Source organism: Ischnura elegans, chromosome 3 (assembly GCF_921293095.1).
Source record: "Ischnura elegans chromosome 3, ioIscEleg1.1, whole genome shotgun sequence".
NCBI classification, from domain to species: domain Eukaryota; kingdom Metazoa; phylum Arthropoda; class Insecta; order Odonata; family Coenagrionidae; genus Ischnura; species Ischnura elegans.
In genome coordinates this window covers 99,041,379-99,062,696 of record NC_060248.1, presented here as the reverse complement: position 1 = coordinate 99,062,696, position 21,318 = coordinate 99,041,379, and the positions used below count along the sequence as shown (strand labels likewise).

Sequence of the window (21,318 nt, the reverse complement as noted above, 5' to 3'; positions counted from 1 at the left end):
TTTATGCCGACATATCGATGGCGGATTATTCAGCATAAATAAGCGAAATAATAGCACAATAAAGCAAAATAAAAGCACCATTAGATAAATAAGATAGCAAAATAAAAAACACTGACGTAATAGAATTCACACGCTAAAATGCATTACATATAATAAAACTTAATAGCCGAAAGAGCACGTTTAATCGCACCTTGCTGGATCGGCCCGGGGCCGTATTACGGTGTGTAAAGGGCTTTCTACGTAGCAAATAAGATATCATTTTAGTGTTCGTTTACATTAATAATGGTACTTTAAAGGTGTACCACTGAGTCATGCTAAGAGTTAATAATGTTTTTTTCACATCTGTGATGTCAGGCACATTGCGCCTGAACTCAGCAATTCCAATATTGCGCCAGACGAGAGGTTAAGGATTTTATGCCATTAAATAAAACTATTCCACCACCGTGGGAAAACCAGGGACAAGGGTTGTCTATCTAAGCAAGATGAAGAAGGACACGAGGAGAGGGTGGTGGAGTGGAGAGATGAGGCCGAATATGGCTTTGTGTGGGTTTCAGCCCCTTTCCATTCGTTTCTTTCACTCATTCCGCCGTCGCGTGGGCTAAGAGAACGCCCCGCGGCGCGAGAGACAAGTAATATGCCAAAGGAATCCCCCAAGCGGGCGCCCGAAAGGCTTCTCACCGTCCGTAGGGTAACCCAGGCCACCCCCCCCCCTCTCTCTCTCTCTACAGCCAACTAGCCTCCCGTGCAGTTTCCGCTTTTAACGGCCGCGACCCATCGGCTAGACTTTCCGCCTACCTATCTCCACACCACATAACCCCTTTCTCCCCCGACTGCCCCGCAGCTAGAGACTGGGTGGGATGTCTCCCACAACCTCGACTAGAGAAAAAAATAAAAATCACGACACGACCAGAATTCTCATTCATGGCTAGGATTTTCACCTCATGCAAGGCAAAAACGTCAACGGTGACGCAGGAGGTAAAAATACTACACATTCGCATGCACTTCAATCCCTAGACTCCCAACGAAGATTCGGTTTGTAATAAGCGATAGCTTCGTGTGCTCCACCCGCATCTATTACCGGGTCAATAGTACTATTCTTGCCTGTGGTTCAACGCTGGGAGATACTACGACGATAAAACTGAGTGAGGGTATGAACACAATATGAGTCGTATTGGAGAGATATCGGAAGTATTCGTTCATAGTAGATACTGCAATAATAAGATTTGCATTCAGCAGTCTTCCATTCCCTGATGTTTTTCTTTCTTGTATTATTCTTTATCCACCGTAAATTCTTATTTCTTGGTCTTCCTAGTTGGACTTCCTTCAACTTTCCCATGCATTACATTCCTTAAGTAATTGCCATTTCTTACTACATGGATGGCCAATCCACTGTGTCCTCCTTTGGCGACCGTCAATAAGGTCCGACCTCGGTCAATAGGCATTTCTACGAGTATCCGCATCCTTCCATAACAGAGGGCTGTGAAATGCAGAACTGTATCCGTTGTTTAAAATGAAAAATGGCTATCCTTTCGAGGCAATAAAAACAATGGGTAAGTCCATTTAAGTCACAGATCATATAATATCATTACAGTGAAATTGAAGGCCATAATCATGACTATTTTTCTACCAATCCTTTCAATCCTACCAATCTAATTTCCTACCAATCCACGTTAGTTTCAGACATGGACCTAGATCGATTCAGAGTAATTAACATTCCATTTCAGTTTCAGAACTGAATCTAGACGAGTTGCGGAATATTTTTAGGACACCTTTTAATTTCGAACGTATTCATTCCTGTTACGAATACCATGCATACCCTGTACATACATTACACAGCCCTGTAATGCCATAAGTGGTATTACAGGGCAGTAAAACAAGTTCTACGTGGGTAACTAACCAAATATATATTTTGAGTTCTTAAATAACTATTTCTGATACACATGCACATCGTGAAAAATCGTGACAAAAGTAAAAAATATTAATCTTTGATCTCTAAGAACAATAACCAACCAGCTACTGTAAATGTATCGCTGAGACATGTTCGCGTTGGACGACAGATCGAATACAATCGATTACGGAGGAAGGAAAATCTTGACCAGAGGGGAACTTGAGTGATTAAGTAAAAGAGTGAATTTCATCACACCGATCGGAGAAATAATGCTAAATCTCGAAAAACTGTAACTGTATAACATACAATGGCTCTAGCAAGCATCATTACGTCCTCTCAAAGCAATGTAGAATAAAAAATAGATAATGGGGACACTTTGAGCTGAATAAACTAACCTCTATTCGAGAGCCATGGTCAATAGAACTGCTCCTACGTTCTCAGAAAAAATGAAAATGGAATAGTAATGCACACTTGGCTGCGAACCTAGAAGACTTTGGAGTGGAACCCGAAGAAGTGGCGACCATGCAAGCGGACAGCGAGGTAATATAATCCCGTTTCCATTCCCTTCCACCCTGCCGCAGCACACCCGACACTCACCCTCACTTTCTCCAGCTAGTCCTTAGATGCTCACGCCCGCCTATGATTTCAAATAACTACTCCGAACCCTATCCAAGCCTTCCATTCCCTTCGATCCATCTTTTCAAAATCATGAACGAGAATGCAAACAATACATTCTTAAGGTAGTTTGAACGCCCCGGTAAAAGTAACAAGAATTTGATAAAACTTTGGTCGCATAATATTTGAAAAACGCGCTTTCAATGATTCAAAGAAAATGGCATGCCATGAGCCGTTTTTGAGATATTTGACGGTAAAATTACGATAACTTAAAATGGGCTCTTGTGGAGAAATACGGTTTTTTCGAGATAGCGAAGCCGTTTGTAACAAGACGTTGTTGACACGGCATTCATTAGGAGCAAATTTTTTCACAATCTAAATATGTGCGGGAAATTATAAGTTCATGATAACATAAGAGATATATTTGCGAAAAAATATCCAAAACTGGCAAGATGGCCGCCGGGATCTCTAGTACCAACATCGCAAAACGAAAACCACAACACCGAATTCGCCTAAATTACGCAAATATATTTAGTTTCCCGGTTTTTACATACGCCTTACATATATCTTTTGTTTATAAATAAACATATTTATTTCGGATTTACTATTTATATTGTGAATATATAGTCAGGGTAAGTTGTCAACAGTTCAGTGTGCAAAGGTTCTATGCAGTGTTGAACCTAGTCAAGTTGACTACTGTAAATACCTTTTGAGAATTCATTTTTGACGTTTGCATTGCGCTGAGATGCAAAATTGCACGTCACATTTCATTCCTAATCACGTTTTCTTTTGTTTCAACCTTTTGGCGACTCTTTTGCGTAAATAACAGGTAGCTCGAGTACATCACTTGACTTCAGCCAATGCCGCACTAACAAACTTGAGCAGAGCTCGGATACTTAGCAGGGACCAAAAGACGCAGATAATGTTTCCCTTTAAGATAAGGGTGGGCCCCTCAACCAAGATTAATATTTTCTTCGACAATCATATTTCCCTCGAATATTTTTCAATAATATGGCATGGTATTTTGATGACCAATTACTGTAATGTGAGCCATTGAGGATGACCAGATTTAAATATATTCTTACTATTCAGCGCTTTATCCGAGAAATCGAGAAATGTAAGAATAGAAAGAGGACCCCCACGAGGTTTACTCGGGGACTATCCTTATAGCTACACAGGCTGAACTAAGGTATATTGAGCAGCGAGGAATCGCTTGCTAATGAGTAGACCAAATTTAACAAATTACAATACCTATAGTAACTATTAAGTATGCTTTCCATGATTCAAAGTGGTCAAATTCAGCGCCGACGAATTTTAGTCAAGGATATTTACAGGTAAACCAATTAATGGGGAAGCCGTCAAATAAAATGAAATCTAAACATTTGAAACACATTTTTTCGAAAAACAAGACATTATAATCAGGTCATTGTGCGCATGAAATAATGGCTAGGATTATACGGAAAAATTAAGGCTTCGCTGTTTTCTCATGATCATAGTATTTCTTATTTCAGAAATATTTAGTGGTCCACGAGGTTTAGAAACGCTGTCCCATATATCGAAAATAACTGCGTCCAGGAAGCAAGGAAATATTCTAATAAAGGGTAGCATGAAACGTTTCTGGATTAGATGGGGTGCAACAGTTTAAATAGACAAAATATGAATCACGGGCTTTCTCATCATTTCACGCTCACTAATATTGTTAGTGTAATGCTGATGAGCGATACAAAAACACATTAAACTAAAAATAATGTACTTATTACGGGGATAGATAAAACACCTCAAAAAGGTCTAACTTAAAATATATCACAATGCGCTAATGAAAAAATATTTTGTTGAGAATTTACTAAAACCACATCTTTGAATAATAGGTAACACTGCCGGATAGAATAGATAAGTAACAAGTAATATTCAGCATCTAGAACGAATTTTCGTCTGAAAACATTTAATCCGTAACTATTTCTTCAACCTATCATTTATCATCTCTCTCTCTAAACTACGTACAGTATTATTTTATTAACAGTAGTATTTTTAATACTTATTCTAGCTTTACACGTGTACATCCAAAAGTAGGATATTTTCCATATTTTCGTTGGGCCGGTCAAAGACTTCGAACCTTGAATTATTATACATCCTACAAACATCCTCTACAACAGAAAAAAACAGGGGCGTAAATAATACCGCGAAATGGATAAAATAAAGAAAATTTTAAATACCGAATTCTGATTAACATAAGTGAGTCATGCGCAAGAGCAAGCCCACGGCATGGAGTGATACCCCTTCATGCATAAAATTATTGGTTTAAATTTAAGCATAAAACGTTCTGGAATTATGTTATCCTGGAAACCAGTTATGGCACCCCTAATCCTAATCGCTGGCGACGCGGTACAGTCCTCGCCAGCCACACTGAAGGTCGTGGTTTCGAATCCCACCTGGATAGGTAACCCCTATCCAGGACATGGTTCTTCGTGGCTGTCCTACGTTAATTGTTGTAAACTCTACGATGTAAAGGCCGAATAGTGCTGCTTTCGGGGTGATGGAAATAATTAACTAAAATGTATAAAAAGAGGACCTATACGTATACACGTTACAGAGAAAAACTGTTAACGTAGAACACATCTGACTGGGTCCAGCCACAGGGAATAAATGTAAATCATAAGTTTTCCTTAGTAAATTAGCTTTTTTCTGTTTTCTGCCTTTTCGCATTAAGCCTAGCCCCAAAACTTCCTGAAATCGCGTCCGGGTGGAATTCCATGGCCAAAATACAGGTTCTCGTTTGCAAATAAGATTAACCAAGATCTGCCGGCTTGTGCCACACCACCCCGCGAGCCATTCGCTTCCTCCCCACAGGCCTCGGCCTCTTCGCCACCCCCATCACTCCCCTCTCCCTCCACCGTCACCGAACCTCTTAATCCTCCCCACTCAGCCACCCCGTCCCTTGGATACCGAAAGGCACTGCGAAGGCTCAGTCTGTGGTCATCGGTTGGAAGGAGTGGAGGCTACTTAGGGAACGCAGCGCCAGAGCCGTCCAGCACGAGGTTACCGAAGAGACGGAGGCATTAAGTTGGCTGTGTGAGTGCAAAACGTTTTCAGTTCTATTATCCCTTGCTTTGAGAGGCTAAACCTCGACGTCTGCTCCACTCGTCCTCAAACGGCACGGCGATATGCGAGCCACAAGTTCTTTATTAAGGTGCCAAAATGAAAGGAATACATACCGGCTCGACGTAGTGATGAAGAAATTTCGAAGATGTTTGGCACGACCCATGGGCGACGCCTTACCGACTTCTGAGCAGTGGGATTCCCAGTGCTTATCCCTATCGTAATATCGTAATTTTAAACCGTAAGGTAGATCTTATAGAGGTAAGAGCATTGAACAGAACTGCGAAAGAACACCGTCTCCGCGAGACGATTCCGATTTTTCACAGGGATTCCTCTGTACAGCATTTTGAGACATGGAAGTTAAGAGTGAGTCTTTTTTTAGTGATTATCTACTCGTCCTTTATAAGCCTTATATATTAATTGAGTAATGAATAAGGCAAATATCACAGTGAAAAGGTCCCATATTTAATGTTCAGTTAAGTACTTTTGGCGAGTTCTTAGCAATATGGAACTTGAAAGACAATATATTTCCATCAGTTCTACATTCCTATTTGTCATAAAAAATTTCTCTTGGGACACAAATTGCTTTTTCCATTTCCCACTGGGGTAAACATTGTCAAATTTAGATTTAAATTAAATAACCAGGAAATTTCAAAGAACGGAGAAAGTGCATTCATACTCCACAAAAGTATTCTGAAAAGGGTAATCAATTTGTAAGTTGTTGGATGTATATTTTTAGACAGAAATGTCTAATTCCCAAAGAAAAAGTTTAAATTGGCGCAAAATATTTTTTTAACTTACAGATACGGTATCATAAACAGAAATAATACCAAATGATATTTATTATCGCTACAATGATACTTTACATGAAAATTTTTAATGAATTAAAACTTAATAATTAAAAATTAAGTATAATTTAAATTTAACTTGATGCTTCAATTTACATAGGTTTTTTCCACTTAATTATTTTCAAGGAGATTTTAAGGTGATGAAGAAGGTATTTCGTAAAAGCAGATAAACCCATTCAACTTGAGTTTGACGAGAATAATCACACCAAGTCATAACGTGTTAGTTTTCTCACTCTAAAAACATCAAAATAACGAAAAATTGGCTATAATCTCAATTTACCATGAACGGTATTTGGTAAAAAAAATCAAATGCTACAAACTCTGACATGAGAAATAATGAATTTCTCCGACAACAATTCCGCCTTATTCGATCTGAACCAGGACCATTAAATTATTTAATCAACCCAATTTCTGGAGTCGCATAATTTGAAAACTTGGTCACCAATAGCATTTAATGCCGATGCTATCCACCTGGCTGATACTTCTTTCCGCAAAACGAAAACTTGACACAGAAAGTACTTTCTTCAAAGAACGCCTTACATACAAATTTCAACAAATATCGCTTGAAAGGATCAATAATAGTTTTAAAAAATTAAACATCGGCAGCTACGATACAAAAAGTAACATTTAAAAAGGAAAAAGGTTTGAATATTGATAGCTGTCTCTATGGTCTTGAAAAATGGTGCACCATTCTTTTTTGGACAAGGCTTCGTTCCACTCTCAGTCACGAGCTCTTATTTGATTTGTGTTGCTCCCGCGAGGCCGCGTTCACTTCTCCGGAAACCACTTACAGGCAGAAAGGTTCTGTTGGAGGCCTCATAAGCTCGCGAGCGGAGATTATGACGTAAGAGGACGTCTCCTACCCACCACCCACTCTTTTCTATGCACCTCACTCTTAACTTTCTTCCATTTGTACTCAATTCGCTCTTTTGTATTTGCCTCCTTTTTATCGCTCTCTTTACTATTTTGCTCCCCGCTCTCCTGAACAGAATAATCTCTGTCTATTCCCGATGATAAAATTGCTTTTTGCTAGCCATCGTTCCATAATCACGTACTGGAAGCTCATAAGCCTGTGGAGTGGCAGGGTAGCTACGTTCCAGGAAACAAGTCACGCGATTCCAACGACAGTTGTGATCCCTGAAGCCTGCTGAAGGGCACCGCACACTACGCGTGAGGAATGCAAATCGTGAGAAGGTTTTCCTCCGTGATGCGCCCCATATGCTGCAGTAATTGGGGCATCTACTTATCTTTAAAAAAATCGAGGTGAAAACTAAAAAAAAAGACATTTATACGGCCAAAATCTCATACGTCATAAAATAACACACTAATGTCACGTCCTACGTGGTTTACCTGAGTTCAAACTTTTGGTTTTATAAATGTAGACAACTTTTTTGGAAATTAAAAGCCTTGTGGTTCCTGAAATAATATTTAAACAACTTAAATGTGAGTAAAAACTGCCGTTAACTAATATATTGCACGCAAAAGTGTAAGTTCAAACTCACTCGTTGAAGGAGCTAATGAGAGACTATATTGTATTGAGTTTTTTAATAATTCTACTGTTATATATCATTTAATTGCAATTGAAATTAAAATAAAATATTTTATGGATACTTTCAAACCATATTAACCATGTTTTTTCAAAAAAAATATAAGATCACAAATACTTCGATAGTTGAAAATGCAAATGGAAATACGCCGTAAGTGGGCCGGTAGGAGATGGATCAGATTTTGACTCCGTACATTATACTCGTAGAAGTGATAACAAAATTTCCTGTAGATTCAATTCCGTACGCTTTCTTGCAAGTCAAAATAGGATACGAAATAAAAAAAACAATGAATCGTGCTTAAGACACACCTCCCAGTAAGTAACATCTTAATAAACGATTAAAATTTTTTCTGGTGAATAATATTCAGGAAGTTTCTAGAGCAGGTTAATTAGCCAGGCCAATACGACTGAATTAACTTGATGAAGAACCCAAGAATTCCTGAATAATATTTTAATCATTACAAAATATTGCTCCACTCTATTGAAAGAAATAATTGCTTTATTCCACTACCAACGGTACCGATTCAATTCAAAATTGTAATTAGTGATTCAATGCGCTCTATATTAAACTCGCAGTCAAGGTCAATAAAATATTTTTGAAGCGATTTCTAAAATATCAGCAAAATTGCTAACAGATATACCATAAAGAAGCCCCTTATTGATACTTATTTGTTCCCCACCGGCATTAAAGCGTTCTTAATTTTTGTTCATCCTTATATCAAGTAGCTGAGAAAAAACTTAAAATAAAATAAAAATATGCAAAAAATTACTCTACAAAATAGATAAACAAAAAATAATGTCGGGGTTAAGCTATTCAAAATGTATTATGCCGAAATTTATGAGCTCTCAATAATACATGCGCCATTAAATATTACTAAGAATGCCAAAAATTCGTAAATACTGAGAAAAATGGAAACTTTTTCTCAAACAGGGTACTGATACCATGTTGAAACGTGGTGAATACCAGTTTGACCTAAGGGTAAATTTACCCCAAGCTTCTAAGAGTGAATACATACGCATTTATTTAAAATAATTTGCTCTACATTCTTATCATGCGTAACGGACTATTAATGTTCAGCATTGAAATTTCAACTATATATATAACTCAAAAAAGAAAGTGACTTGCCAATATGCTAGATTTCTTAAAATCATCAACGTGCGTAAAATTTTACCAAACGTTAAATTTCAGCTAAATACTTACGTAACAAGTTGCCAAAAAATCGTTAAAACGGTATAATTCACGATATCTAGTAAATAAAATACTTCATAATAAACAATGAAACTTACCCGTAAAAATTACAACTATTTTTACATATTTCTGTAAAATTGAATGTCTGCAAATTCTAAATAGTTTCCAAAAGGATTTTAAGCGCATTGAAACTAGACATGAGCTACATCTAGTAAAAAAATACAGCACCATTTTAAAATGCAATACCAACTGAATTTCAAACTAACTCCTCAGAATAAAACAATATCATGGTATCCGAAAAAATTATGAAAATTTTCAACGGGTCTCCATACACCGTTGAATCGATACACTTAAGCAGAAATCATTTAAGTAATAATCCTTACCCAATGACAGAATCCCCAAAAGTCGCGCGGAAAGCACACTCCTGCCAATCACACCTAGCATTAGAAAAATCAAAAATAAATTTTGTGACCTTGAGATAACCTCTGACTGAATTACACCATCACCTCTGGAGCGATCCCTAGAAATAATATTCCTTCCTCTGAGGATAATCCTTCATAACGTCCGTAAAGTGTGTCCAACGCGTACGCTTTCGCACTACTTACAGCAATCGAGTCCACCGAATTACTTGCGGAGCAGGTGTTATGAAAATCTTGGCGGACTATGGAACTCTTCCGGGGAATCAAGAAGGAGAGTTGCAAATGACTACCGAACGATAGCTATAGTGCGGTACTTATAGTGACAAAAAAGTATATTCAAAATTTCAAATCACAAAATTGAGAATGAGATGATATAGGCCCGCTTACTAAAGAGCAATTCATCAACCGAATATCTTTCAGACAATGCCCACGGCATTGAATAACACAAGAGGTCTTACATAAAAAGACACAAGTTGCATCTCCGCACTTCATTCTCCCGGAAAATATAGTGATTAATTAATTTCCTCGACAGCTTGAAATATCGCACAGGGATATGCAATAATAATGGTCACTGTGGAGAAGCACTTAAAAATACAAGTTTTATGCAAGTGAGCGGAGGCATGGAGGAGTATGGAAAGTAACCCGTTTAGCGTTTCACTGTGAGACTTGATGCCGAAACCCTCCAAGGATAGCATTCCAGTATACGTATCCCAACGAATTACGAGCGAGAAATATCACAAAGATATCACGCACTTGACATCGTGACACTAGCGAAAATTACAGCATTAGAAAGAAAGGAATCGTCTTTGTGGTCGTGATACCGGTATAAGTAAATAATCATGCATCAGAAGAGCTTCCACCACAAAATGAGGCGAATTTTAAGTTTGTGCCAGATGAAAACACTCATTCGGCTAATTATTCCAGTCTCAAACTACTGAGTATTGGCGTCCTGACATCAATATTCGAATCAATATGGCAAAAGAAAAAATATATGCCCTCAATCCTAATAAAAATGTTGAGTAAACGTGCAATAGTTAATTATCAATGCTATAAATCAATTAAGAATGATTGTAATTAACTAACTTGGGACGTAAAAGTAAAATTAACTCTAAAGTACCAGAACTTCAAATGGAAGTAATTGAAATTATGATTACGGTATAACACAGGCAATATTCTTGAAGGCAAAATATTGGTGAGCCATTTTTCCTCTTCAGTATGAAAACTGTTTCAGCGTTAAAGTATTTGAATATTCTAAAAACCTTGATGAATTCTGATGCCGATTCGTTGATTTACGTACCAATTATTTGTGTTTTTTGCGGAGGGCCTATATCGCATTTACCTAATCTCATGATCTAGCAACATTATCCCTATCTTTTATTGTGATTAAACAGTGATTAAATCATAATTACCGCTCTTATTATAAAAAGTCAACATAAATTGTTTCTATCAATTCATTAGGGTTAATAATATACATTATACACTGTATTTTTATGTAAATGACCGTTGTCATAAAGCCTGCTAAGCAGGTATAAAGTAAAAGATAACCGAGTTGACTTAAAATAAAATGAAAGAAATTGGCATCACATCATCAAATTGGATCACATATAAGGTCATGCATGAAAAATAATCACGAACTTGTGTCAAGCAGGTTGAGTAAAAAATCTCCAAGGAGAATTTCAGATGACTGCCGGAAAATTCATGCGCATTAATTAACAACGCAAAAGCTTTGCTGAAAATATATTCTCCACTTACAGCAATGCCGGGGGATGCAGGTGTTTTCGGAAATTTTAAATAATGAAAACCTCTCTGTCACAGCAATTAAATAAATGAAAAATAACACGATAAATATTTATCAAGAATTATGCATCATTTATTACAAAAATATTGCATGTTTATTTGAAATGGACTCAAAAGAATTCTACGTCTTATTGAATCCTTTAAATGTCTCAATGATTGACGCCATACGCATGAAATAAAATAGTGAAAAATAAAATGTTACATTTTACGTTCCTCTTGTGAGCTGATTTCCACAGCAATAGGGCACGGTCGACCGTGTACCGAAGTACGTGCACACAAGGAAGCAGGAGAGGATAAGTCGACGAACTGAAAAGGTTTCTTAATTCGTCAAATCGAATTTAGGAATGGCGGTGAGTGCCGCCCTACTTCGACAACTAGTTTTCTTCCTATCTCCAACGCTTTAGGTTTTCTTTACCCTTGCAGTGAAAACCAAAATACGGCCATTTTGGCAACTTTCTCATGTTTAAATGCTATTAAAATATTACAGGCTGAGCTCAGAGCTGGCATATATCGTAGTCTGAGAGTCAACAACGAATGAGAACAGGACTCTTTTCGCAGGGTTATCAGCATACTCCTTGACAGTTACGATTTTCCCTCAATTGATCCCGACATTCCATATATATTCATTCCATTCCAGAAAAATGCTTTTTCCCTGACTTTTAGTAGTCACCTCATCCGAAAAAAATTGAAAAATAATAATAATAATAATGGTTAAATAAAAGGTTAAATGGTTAGACAAAATTATTTAATAGACTCGCATATTTCCCCTGCAAGTGTCAAACACTAACTTTCGCATTTGAATGAATATCAGGGAAGCGTCTTTAAATTTTTAGATTTTTAATGAAGAAGAAGCATCCTGATGTCCAGAGAGGAGTTGAATTTCACATGCTAGCATTTATTTGCCAGCAAATACATAGAAACCTTTGTGTGTAATTCAACAAGCCTGGATTTCTCATTACACATTGATGAAAAGCTTATGGAGAAAAAAAGGCGATGGATTAATACAGCCTATTATTCTCATCCATAGGAGCGATAAATTTTCCTGAGTTGGAATTGACTTCCACACAACTCTGTTACTTTATCCACATATGCATTCGCCGTCCTTGATAGAGAAAGGTGATAATCAGCAACTATACACAGACCACCAACACCGATGAAATTATTCGTCGTAACTGGCTGAAAGAATTGACATTTCGAAATAAAAAATATAAAATCGTATTTCTTTACGAAGTAAAATGAGTTCATAATCCATGAAAATTAACTATTCATACACCCACTAAAGTACCCATTAACTATATAAATATTTAATTCCAACGTATTCAAAATTGATTACTAATATCAACTGATAACGAATGCCAAATATGTCATGTATATTTTTTTCGCATGTTGATCTTTTTATTCACTACAAAAAAATTAACGGTTAAAAACATCAATTAAAATATAAATAAAAGTAATACATTGTATTTTGGTGCTTTCATTACTTCAAGATGCTAAATATAAATTGAGTAATAGAGTGGAACATGCGCCAATTTTTTTTCCTTCTATAAGAAGCTATTTTTTTAGAGATTCTGCTGGACTCGTAGAAAATTTATATTATTCTTTTTAGATCAAGAGAAAAACGTCCTTTTTATAAACATTTATTTTTATATTTAATCTATTTAGATTTAGATAAAATCTTGTAATCAATCAATTTCTAATGATGTGATAATATTGATTATTTTCTTTCAAAACGATAACACTTTATCATTGATAAAATTCCAGATTACTGTCAACTAGTGGTAGTCCAATCAAAATTTTAGATTATATACAGGCAATTCCAGAAATTAGTTGATTTCGATTACAAATTCCTTCTAAACTTGTTTTCATACAAATTCTATTGGAAAAATGTTCAATACCACTTTTTTGTTCCTACCCTTCCTCATTAGTTTTCGAAGATTTCTTCATGATGACTATATAAGCCACACTGAATGGGGCGAAATTAATACAAAGGAGAATATCGAGTTTAAAGAGATTACATTAACAAATTCTTCAGCGTGGACTTGTTCATACACAAGCAAGCTAAAAAGAATTTGACTTTTCAAAAATTATATTGTAAATATCCTAACATATATTTCTCCTCTTTTCATTTAAGTTCCTTATTCTTTTTCACTTTTCCTTTTCCTATTTTACTTCTGCTTCCATTGTTCGAAAATTTTAGTTCAATCAATCATTTCATAAACTTTGATGTAAACAAATTGGCTGTTATGATTTTTTTATCATTATCTATTAATATAAGATTTCGTTTTTTCTCGGCGAATTGTATTAATGAAAAATTCTTAAGTTTCTATCCGAGTAACAAAATTTTCGGCAGACGTTTCAATGGAACAATCTTCCATCATCCTCAGAGCAGTAATAATCCTCCTTCCTGTTAATGATCGCAGCGCCACCATTGGATTTTGATGGCCATTTTTTTAACTAATACTTAATTTTCAGTTGTGAATAATAATCGAAATACAGTTCAAATCATAATAAAAGTGTTAGAATGTTGCATTGTCCCTTGGTTCCGAATTATCCTAAAAATTTCAGCTTCGGAACTAATCGGAAAGTGGGTTAAAATTGAGTTGCAAGATTTGATCCGGAAAAGACGACAAACAACAAAGTGAATTAATAAAAACGTTTTAAAACTCCTTTACTTAATGAAAACTTTTTGTAATACAACTTAATCTCTCGCTACCCATCACCCTAACATCCTAACCCGCTTGCTTCTAAACTTTAGTCTACAAATAGTCGAGTCGAGTTAAGATGTTCGACAGATAGATCAGCTTTCTAATGCACCAAATAATTAAGAAAAATTTATTGGGTGTTTTCCCTATTTTTCATCAAATGGACTTTGAGCCAAGAATTGCTAAAAGCTGACAAAATCGTCACCTTTAACGGATCACGTCAATAAGTGAGCTCCATACTCCGCAGTCTGATAGCTCTCTCAAAATGCCGAGAAATAAATGTAAAAAAGAATGAAATGATATGATTGACAGCCATCTATTTTCTACTTAAATTAGAATATCTTACGAAAAACTTTCCTCGTTTTCAACTCATACAAACTTTGAACTTGCAGGAAGCTGGAATAGCCGAAGAAACTCCGCTCCCTCTTCATCAAGGCTTACCATCAGGCCTTAAGTAACCCCATTCAAGATGGGTGACAGGGGAGGAGTAAACCTGGACTCCCTGCCGGAGCCAGGGAACAGATACACACTAGGTGACCGACTGGGCTCTGGAGTATCGGGAGATGTCTTCGAAGCATCCGACAGTCAGTCTGGTAAGTTCGACGAGCTAATATACAACCGGTGCTTGGATCCACCCGAAAGTTGCTCGATTCTCTCATTTCCAGAAATAAATTACGGGCGTGCGTACTGCAACAGTAGAACTCATTTAATAGAACGAAAATGGGCACAGCGTTACGGTGACATCTTAACTATGATATATTTCATGATACTATAATTATCAATATTTCCAGTATAACGCGTCTACAATATTTATTGAAAATCACCGGATTCTACGCAAAAAAAACGCTTCTATTTAACCCTAATACGGGCAACATATTTTTCTGACGTAATCGGGCAAGGTGAGTTCAATGGACTCTTTAAACTTTTGCTTTTAATTTAAACTATTAAACAGTGAAAAATATTACTTTCCACATCAATTTGTACATATTGTGCACCTTAGAATCATTTAACATTAAATTGATTATTATTTGTTTAACAAAAGTTTTGCATTACTTATTAATTTCATACATAGTCAAACAGCGAGTAAGGTGGACTCTTTTGACTAATTGTTTCTGTTTTCACTGCATAAGACACCAAATATTTATCGTTACATGTACATAGTAATAATTTTACATTATTTTGACAATTCAAACCAAATATTTGTAAAATGCACATTACCTTTTACATTTCGTGCAAACAGACTCACGTTGCCCGATTTTGTGGGAATTCAAGGAAAATAAATTATTTCTAAGTTACTTTGATTCCGAAAGAAGTTTGAATTACTGTAATTTATATTAAATATACCATTAGAAGAAGTAAAAAATTTACAACATGCTGACATTTCAATAACATAATAAAATTCTCAAAAATGTGATGCGATGAGTCCAAGAGACTCACCTTGCCCGTATTAGGGTTAAAGGAAAATTAACTTTAATGTGGTCAAAAAAGGGAAGATAAATAATTTTACCTCGTGTACTTAATCACAATTATCTATAAATGTTGAGCTACTTTGCAATTTTTCCTTTCCGAACACTAAGCTGTCTATATTTTACATGACACTAAAGACTAGCATAATTTACGCCGTTATTATGAAACGCGTACTTTAGCGAATAAGATTTACAATAGCAATCAAAGAAGAAGAGCAAAACTGTAATCAAATGTGTTGACTTTGTCCTTCAAAACATAATATTGGACCCAACGTAAAAAATGAGAACCAAATTGCAAATGTAAATTAGTAACAGATACGTGAGTAAAAAGTACACAAGTATCATTATAATGAACAAAATGCCAGTATAGACGGTACGACCAAGGTAAAATCAGACATGATCCGAGCAAGTCTAATCTGGCAATGAAATAAGAGAATTCATTTGTTAGGACTCACCTGACCCCATTAATGCATTCCGTTTCGACCGTAGGTGGCATGAAGGTTGCAATCAAGATTCAAAGAGTATCGCCATCAGCAGCCAGAGAGGATGCCATTCAGGAGGTGCAAATTCTACAAGAACTCTCCTCTCACCCAAACTTTCCAGATTTCCATGGGGTTTACATGAAGAGGGGTGCAAGATCAGAAGAGGACAGACTATGGATTGTCATGGAGGTTCGTTGGCCGAATTCTGGGAAAAAATTAACATCACTTGAAATCTCTCAAATCATGTAGAGGACTAGGCTGTGATTTACGGTTCAAGGGCTCCATAGTCCCGCGAATGATGACTTTTAAAGTTCTTGCTATGTTTGTGATCAAAATCTTCCCTAAGACAAATTGTGTAATTCAGCATTTTAATGATCTTTTCTTTAGTAATAATGGGAAGTTCTCTCTTTTTCTAGAAGTTCTAAATCCTAAAATGTCCTTTTTCACTTCGTTTTACATGTTGTCTAAATAGATATTCCCGCATGGTCAACAAGGAAGTATCTTGGATGGAAAAAATGACCATGTTGAATTTTGAGATCAAAAATTTTTTAAAAAATCAGTTTAAGAACAAATAAGATAATGTAATTAAATTATGCCATACTATTTTCATATTTAGAGCCATATCAATTTTTTTATCACTACCTATTGCAGTAGTTTTTTAATTAGTGAACAAATGCCCACACCTAAATCAATTTTTTGACGGAATTAGTTATAAACACTGATGGCTGTTGCTCTATTGCTTTTAACTATTGTTTTTCCTCGTATACACAGACGGATAGAGAAAATGCAACTCCAAAAATGGCAAAAAATTTACGAATTAGCCTTTCGCCCGATTCTAGTTTAACGCTCATAATCTATATAATAAAGAAACTATGAATACTAAAACTAGTATGAATTACACAGATTTACAGGAAATATCAACAAGAAACGTGTGAGAAATATTTGTCACGAAGCCATAGTTCTCAACAGACACGGACGATAAGGGAAAAAGAGATTACTAAAATTGAAGGATGACTGAAAATTAATTTAAGCAAAATAATATGAGCCATCTGATTCGGAGGAAAACCCTCAATCTTAACGTTCTGATATTACAAGTACACATGTATTTTGAATTTTTATTCTGCATCATATCGTATTGAAGTCCACTATTTTCGTACACACTTAGTAGGGAACCATCCACTCAAGGGTGTGTCCTTCACTTATTCATGATCAGGGTTGTTTCAAGAAGCCCGAATTGAAATTTCTTGGCTTCTCCCTAACAAAAATCTTAATTTCCTCTGACTTGTTCATACTCTCTTTTCGATCACTACATGGCATTTTCAATAGGCTTGGACAATCGAGGTAAACTTCACCTGTGATTCAAGTTCGCCAATACAAACCGCAATTCTCATGAATTATTTGAGTGGCTTGTACAGCGGCCACATCTTCGAAGAGAGATATACATCTAAGCTTACCGCAGAGCTCCTAGAATTTGTTGAAAGTAGAAAAATAATATCATTTCCAGTCGATAAAGCATAAATAATTCTACGCAATGCGATATTATCACAACCATATTTTTCCTACAACGACGGGTAAAATGGATTGTATATTGTATTTCCATCGGTAAATTTGAAAGTATTCATTCGAATCAAAGACGAAAACCCTCACCTAGCCAACAGCGCGGCGGATATTTTGATTCGCACACCATCACAACGGTCACAAAGAAGACGGCCAAACTTTGAAATAGTGTGAATATTTTCACAATTGGTACCCAATTCAACCCTATCTTTAAGGAAGCTGATTGTGAATTTAACTTTAAAATTAAAAACAAAATGGCGAATGACATATTGGCTGATTTATTGTTATCATAATCAAATTACCTACTTTAAACGGTTAGTACATTCAACTTATAAAGAAAAGTATTATTTAGGTCATTCTATGTCATTTCAGTTGTGAGTTGCCCCTTCGGTTATCCGATTCAACCAAAACACACATGGGTTCAATGAGTGGTTACATGCGGAAGCCTGAAAATTTTATAAAAAAATTGGAGGTTCTGGAGACAGTAAAAATTTCGAACACACTGCGTTGAAGCCTCGATTTTTTACCATATCTCCTAAACGACAATCGCAAGGGAAATGTTTACATTTCGCTTTATTTTTAAAAATGCACCACAAGATAATTACTAGTTTAGCAAAATACTTTTCTGTATATATATACAATACACTTTTCTGTAATTGTTTTGTCTATAAAATTTAAATTGTCATAATAAAAATACCACCTGTTTCAAATTTGATTCGATGACAATTTTACAATGCTTTTTATCATGATTTTTCAATTTCTATTAATTGCGTCAACAACTCCTCACGTTTAAAATCCCAATTTGCTCCTCCCAACTTAATACGATGTATCATTACCAGACCATTATTCAATTATCCCGTGTTCCTCGCACAAGCCCATTACCCTCACCTTATCATCCCCGGAATGTACGCGGACACCTTCCAAATCAGTCATTCTCATTCCTTTCCCCTCACTTTCCCAGCAATCACCCAATCTTCATTATCTTATTGAGCATTAGATTTGACGCGAGAATTCCTTCTCTACCCATTGTTATTTCAAGAGATGTAAATTCTGTGAAGAACGAGAGCGTTTTCAATCTTTGAAGTCAAATATATCTAATGTTTATGCCGAGCACACTACCAAACGTTTCCTAAAGTAAAAACAAAACCTAGTGCATTAAAAGAGAAGAAAATTTCAAATTTTAAAGAGGTACTATTTTTGTTACAAAATTTGATCTTTTAAAGTTGAAACAATTTGCTAAACCAGTCACATCATCTTATTTTGCATTTTTTTACAAATAAAATTACGTGTAAATAATTTCCGTTACCATTATTGTATAGGAGATATGGTAAAAATAATGAAGGCCTCAACATAAATTCTAGTTACTTATAATGTCTATAGGGCCACCAAAAAAAATGCTTTCTAACTAGTGTAATGTAATCACTCATTGAACGCACGCAAAAGGTTTGGTTCGAATCAGAGAACCCAAAGGTCAACTCATTTCTCATGTGACTTGAAATGATCCTACTCCATCCATTAATGTGCGATTACATAAATTTTAAGTTAAATATTAAATCAAACTGAATAACCGGAAATTCCTTTTTAAATACAAGGTAACAGGCACATAAAACTTATATATTAAGCATCAGGAAATGAATTTCCCGGCTCATGCCTCCAGCATAAATAATAAGGCTATCAATTGACGAATTATCCCCAACGGTTTCATTATAACACGACTCAATCGTTGGAATGCATTTTTCACAGGATTTAGAAGAGTCAACAATTTGAAGCCGTAGGATATTTTTCCTTACTCCTATTTACCAAATAAAACGCGACTATGACATATCTACAGATCACAGACAGATACTCCTAAAACCACTGCAATATTGCTTATCATCTAAATTCTATTCTATTTTTATGCTACATCAATACCTTAATATATATAGTAAAAGCAAATTATAACGCGAGAGCTATGGGAGTACTAACCTATTTATGCATATTATCTATTACAACAGTACTGCGAGGGAGGGCCAGCAACAGATCTCGTCGCAGGGTTACACAGCCAAAACAAGAAGATGTCAGAAGTTCATATCGCATACATTTTGAGAGAAACAGTTAAGGTACAGTATAGTGATAAAATTGTTTTTTCTTTATTTAGTTTTCCCAATCACTACTACCACAGATGTAAGCAAATTTGCAATATCTTCAGTAAATATTAGTAGTAATCACTATTTAACCTATTCTGCATTTAATTTCACGATGGATTATATATTTCCACACATCAAAAGCATAATCTCCTTGACACACATCATTTCCTCAATTTCAGGCATTAGTTCACTTGCACGAAAGCAATATCATCCATCGTGACATCCGAGGAAGCAACATCCTACTAACCAAAGGAGGAGAAGTAAAACTTTGCGATTTTGGACTCTCAAGGTATAAATATCAAATATTTTAATATATTCTCTAGGTTGGGTACTCAACCATCATCCATCTTAAAAATCAACCATCCTTGTGAGCTTACCTAAAATATTTTAGTAATAATTTTAAATGCTATTTCAAATATAGCTCGTAACGCACTGTTTCAAGTTTGGAGTATTTTTGCACATAATCCATAAATGAAATTCCAGAACTATTCCAATCGATTTTATTCTGAATTTTACAATAACATTTAAATTAATTTCATTATCAGGCGTGTAAAAGGGGAAATGGGCAAAAGGCAGACCGTTCTTGGTTCTCCATGCTGGATAGCTCCGGAGGTGGTGACCAGCGATAGAGCTGAATCTGATGGATACGATATACGGTCCGACATATGGTCGGTTGGTAAGTACTTTTTCAGAATTAATTACAATCAGCTATCTACACGGGATATCTAATTTTCTGAAAACGCTCAGTTCCAAAAGCTAGCTGACATCAAATAACATTCCCAAAAAGTATACCATTACTAGCTCTCGTTAAGTCCTAAAATGTATTAGAGAAATGTTCTTTTTTCTCATTTTTCCGTTTGAGGATACCCACAAGCCTTTCAGCGACTTATTCCTGGAAACTTTTGTTCAGGCTGCATAAGCAGGTTCTCAGGCGTGTATCTATCTTACGAGTTCTAGAAATGATGATCACATTCTCTTACAGGTATAACTGCAATCGAGCTCGGCGATGGGTCTCCACCCTTCATTAACATCCACCCGACGAGGGCCCTTTTCCAGATCGTGCGAAATCCACCACCAACTCTGTATCGCCCGGCCAATTGGACACAGAACTACAACGACTTCATTTCTGAGTAGGTATATTTACGCTGTCAAAATAATTAACACGGAATCTAATGAAATGTTTTTCAAACAAAGCTAATATCTACGTGGCCGAACCAAAGTTAATCAAAAGCATAATCTCCTTGACTTTGTAGCGTTCTCTCACGCCACAGACCCTATCCGACTTGCCGGTATATATTAGCAACTACTTTCCGCAACCTGATTCACAATAATTCTTGTATTAGTGACCCCCGGGAATTGGAAAAAATCATTTTTAGACGCAAAAAAATCTTTGAAAAGATTTTGGCAGATGAAACTGTTGTCGCTAGCAATATTACGCCATAGTTCGGAGAGCGTTTCAGGCTTGGTGAAACAAAAAGTGGACAGGAAAATTGTAGTCCGCCACGGTCGGTGATCTCTACCATCATATGGGGTAGTTAAAGGCACTTAGTTTGTTAATGAATGTTTGTTATATTTATAATAATAATA

At 36.0% G+C, this 21,318-nt stretch overlaps 1 protein-coding gene and 1 long non-coding RNA gene across 4 annotated transcripts in view; one reads left to right on the top strand and one right to left on the bottom strand.

Annotated features, from left to right (window-relative positions):
- Nucleotides 1–5,470: 5,470 nt before the first annotated feature.
- The window catches only part of LOC124156247 (neither inactivation nor afterpotential protein C), a 60,034-nt gene continuing 44,186 nt past the window's right edge, over nt 5,471–21,318 (top strand). For all 3 annotated transcript variants that reach the window (XM_046530661.1, XM_046530662.1, XM_046530660.1), the window contains exons 1-7: nt 5,471–5,572; nt 14,493–14,693; nt 16,056–16,237; nt 19,600–19,704; nt 19,911–20,020; nt 20,277–20,407; nt 20,714–20,861. In XM_046530661.1, coding sequence (XP_046386617.1) covers nt 14,570–14,693; nt 16,056–16,237; nt 19,600–19,704; nt 19,911–20,020; nt 20,277–20,407; nt 20,714–20,861 — 800 coding nt within the window. In that variant the 5' untranslated portion in view covers nt 5,471–5,572; nt 14,493–14,569. The remainder of the gene's footprint in view (nt 5,573–14,492; nt 14,694–16,055; nt 16,238–19,599; nt 19,705–19,910; nt 20,021–20,276; nt 20,408–20,713; nt 20,862–21,318) is intronic.
- The window catches only part of LOC124156248, a 53,750-nt gene continuing 48,607 nt past the window's right edge, over nt 16,176–21,318 (bottom strand). Inside the window, exon 4 of the long non-coding RNA XR_006864291.1 lies at nt 16,176–16,253. This is a non-coding gene — a long non-coding RNA (uncharacterized LOC124156248). The remainder of the gene's footprint in view (nt 16,254–21,318) is intronic.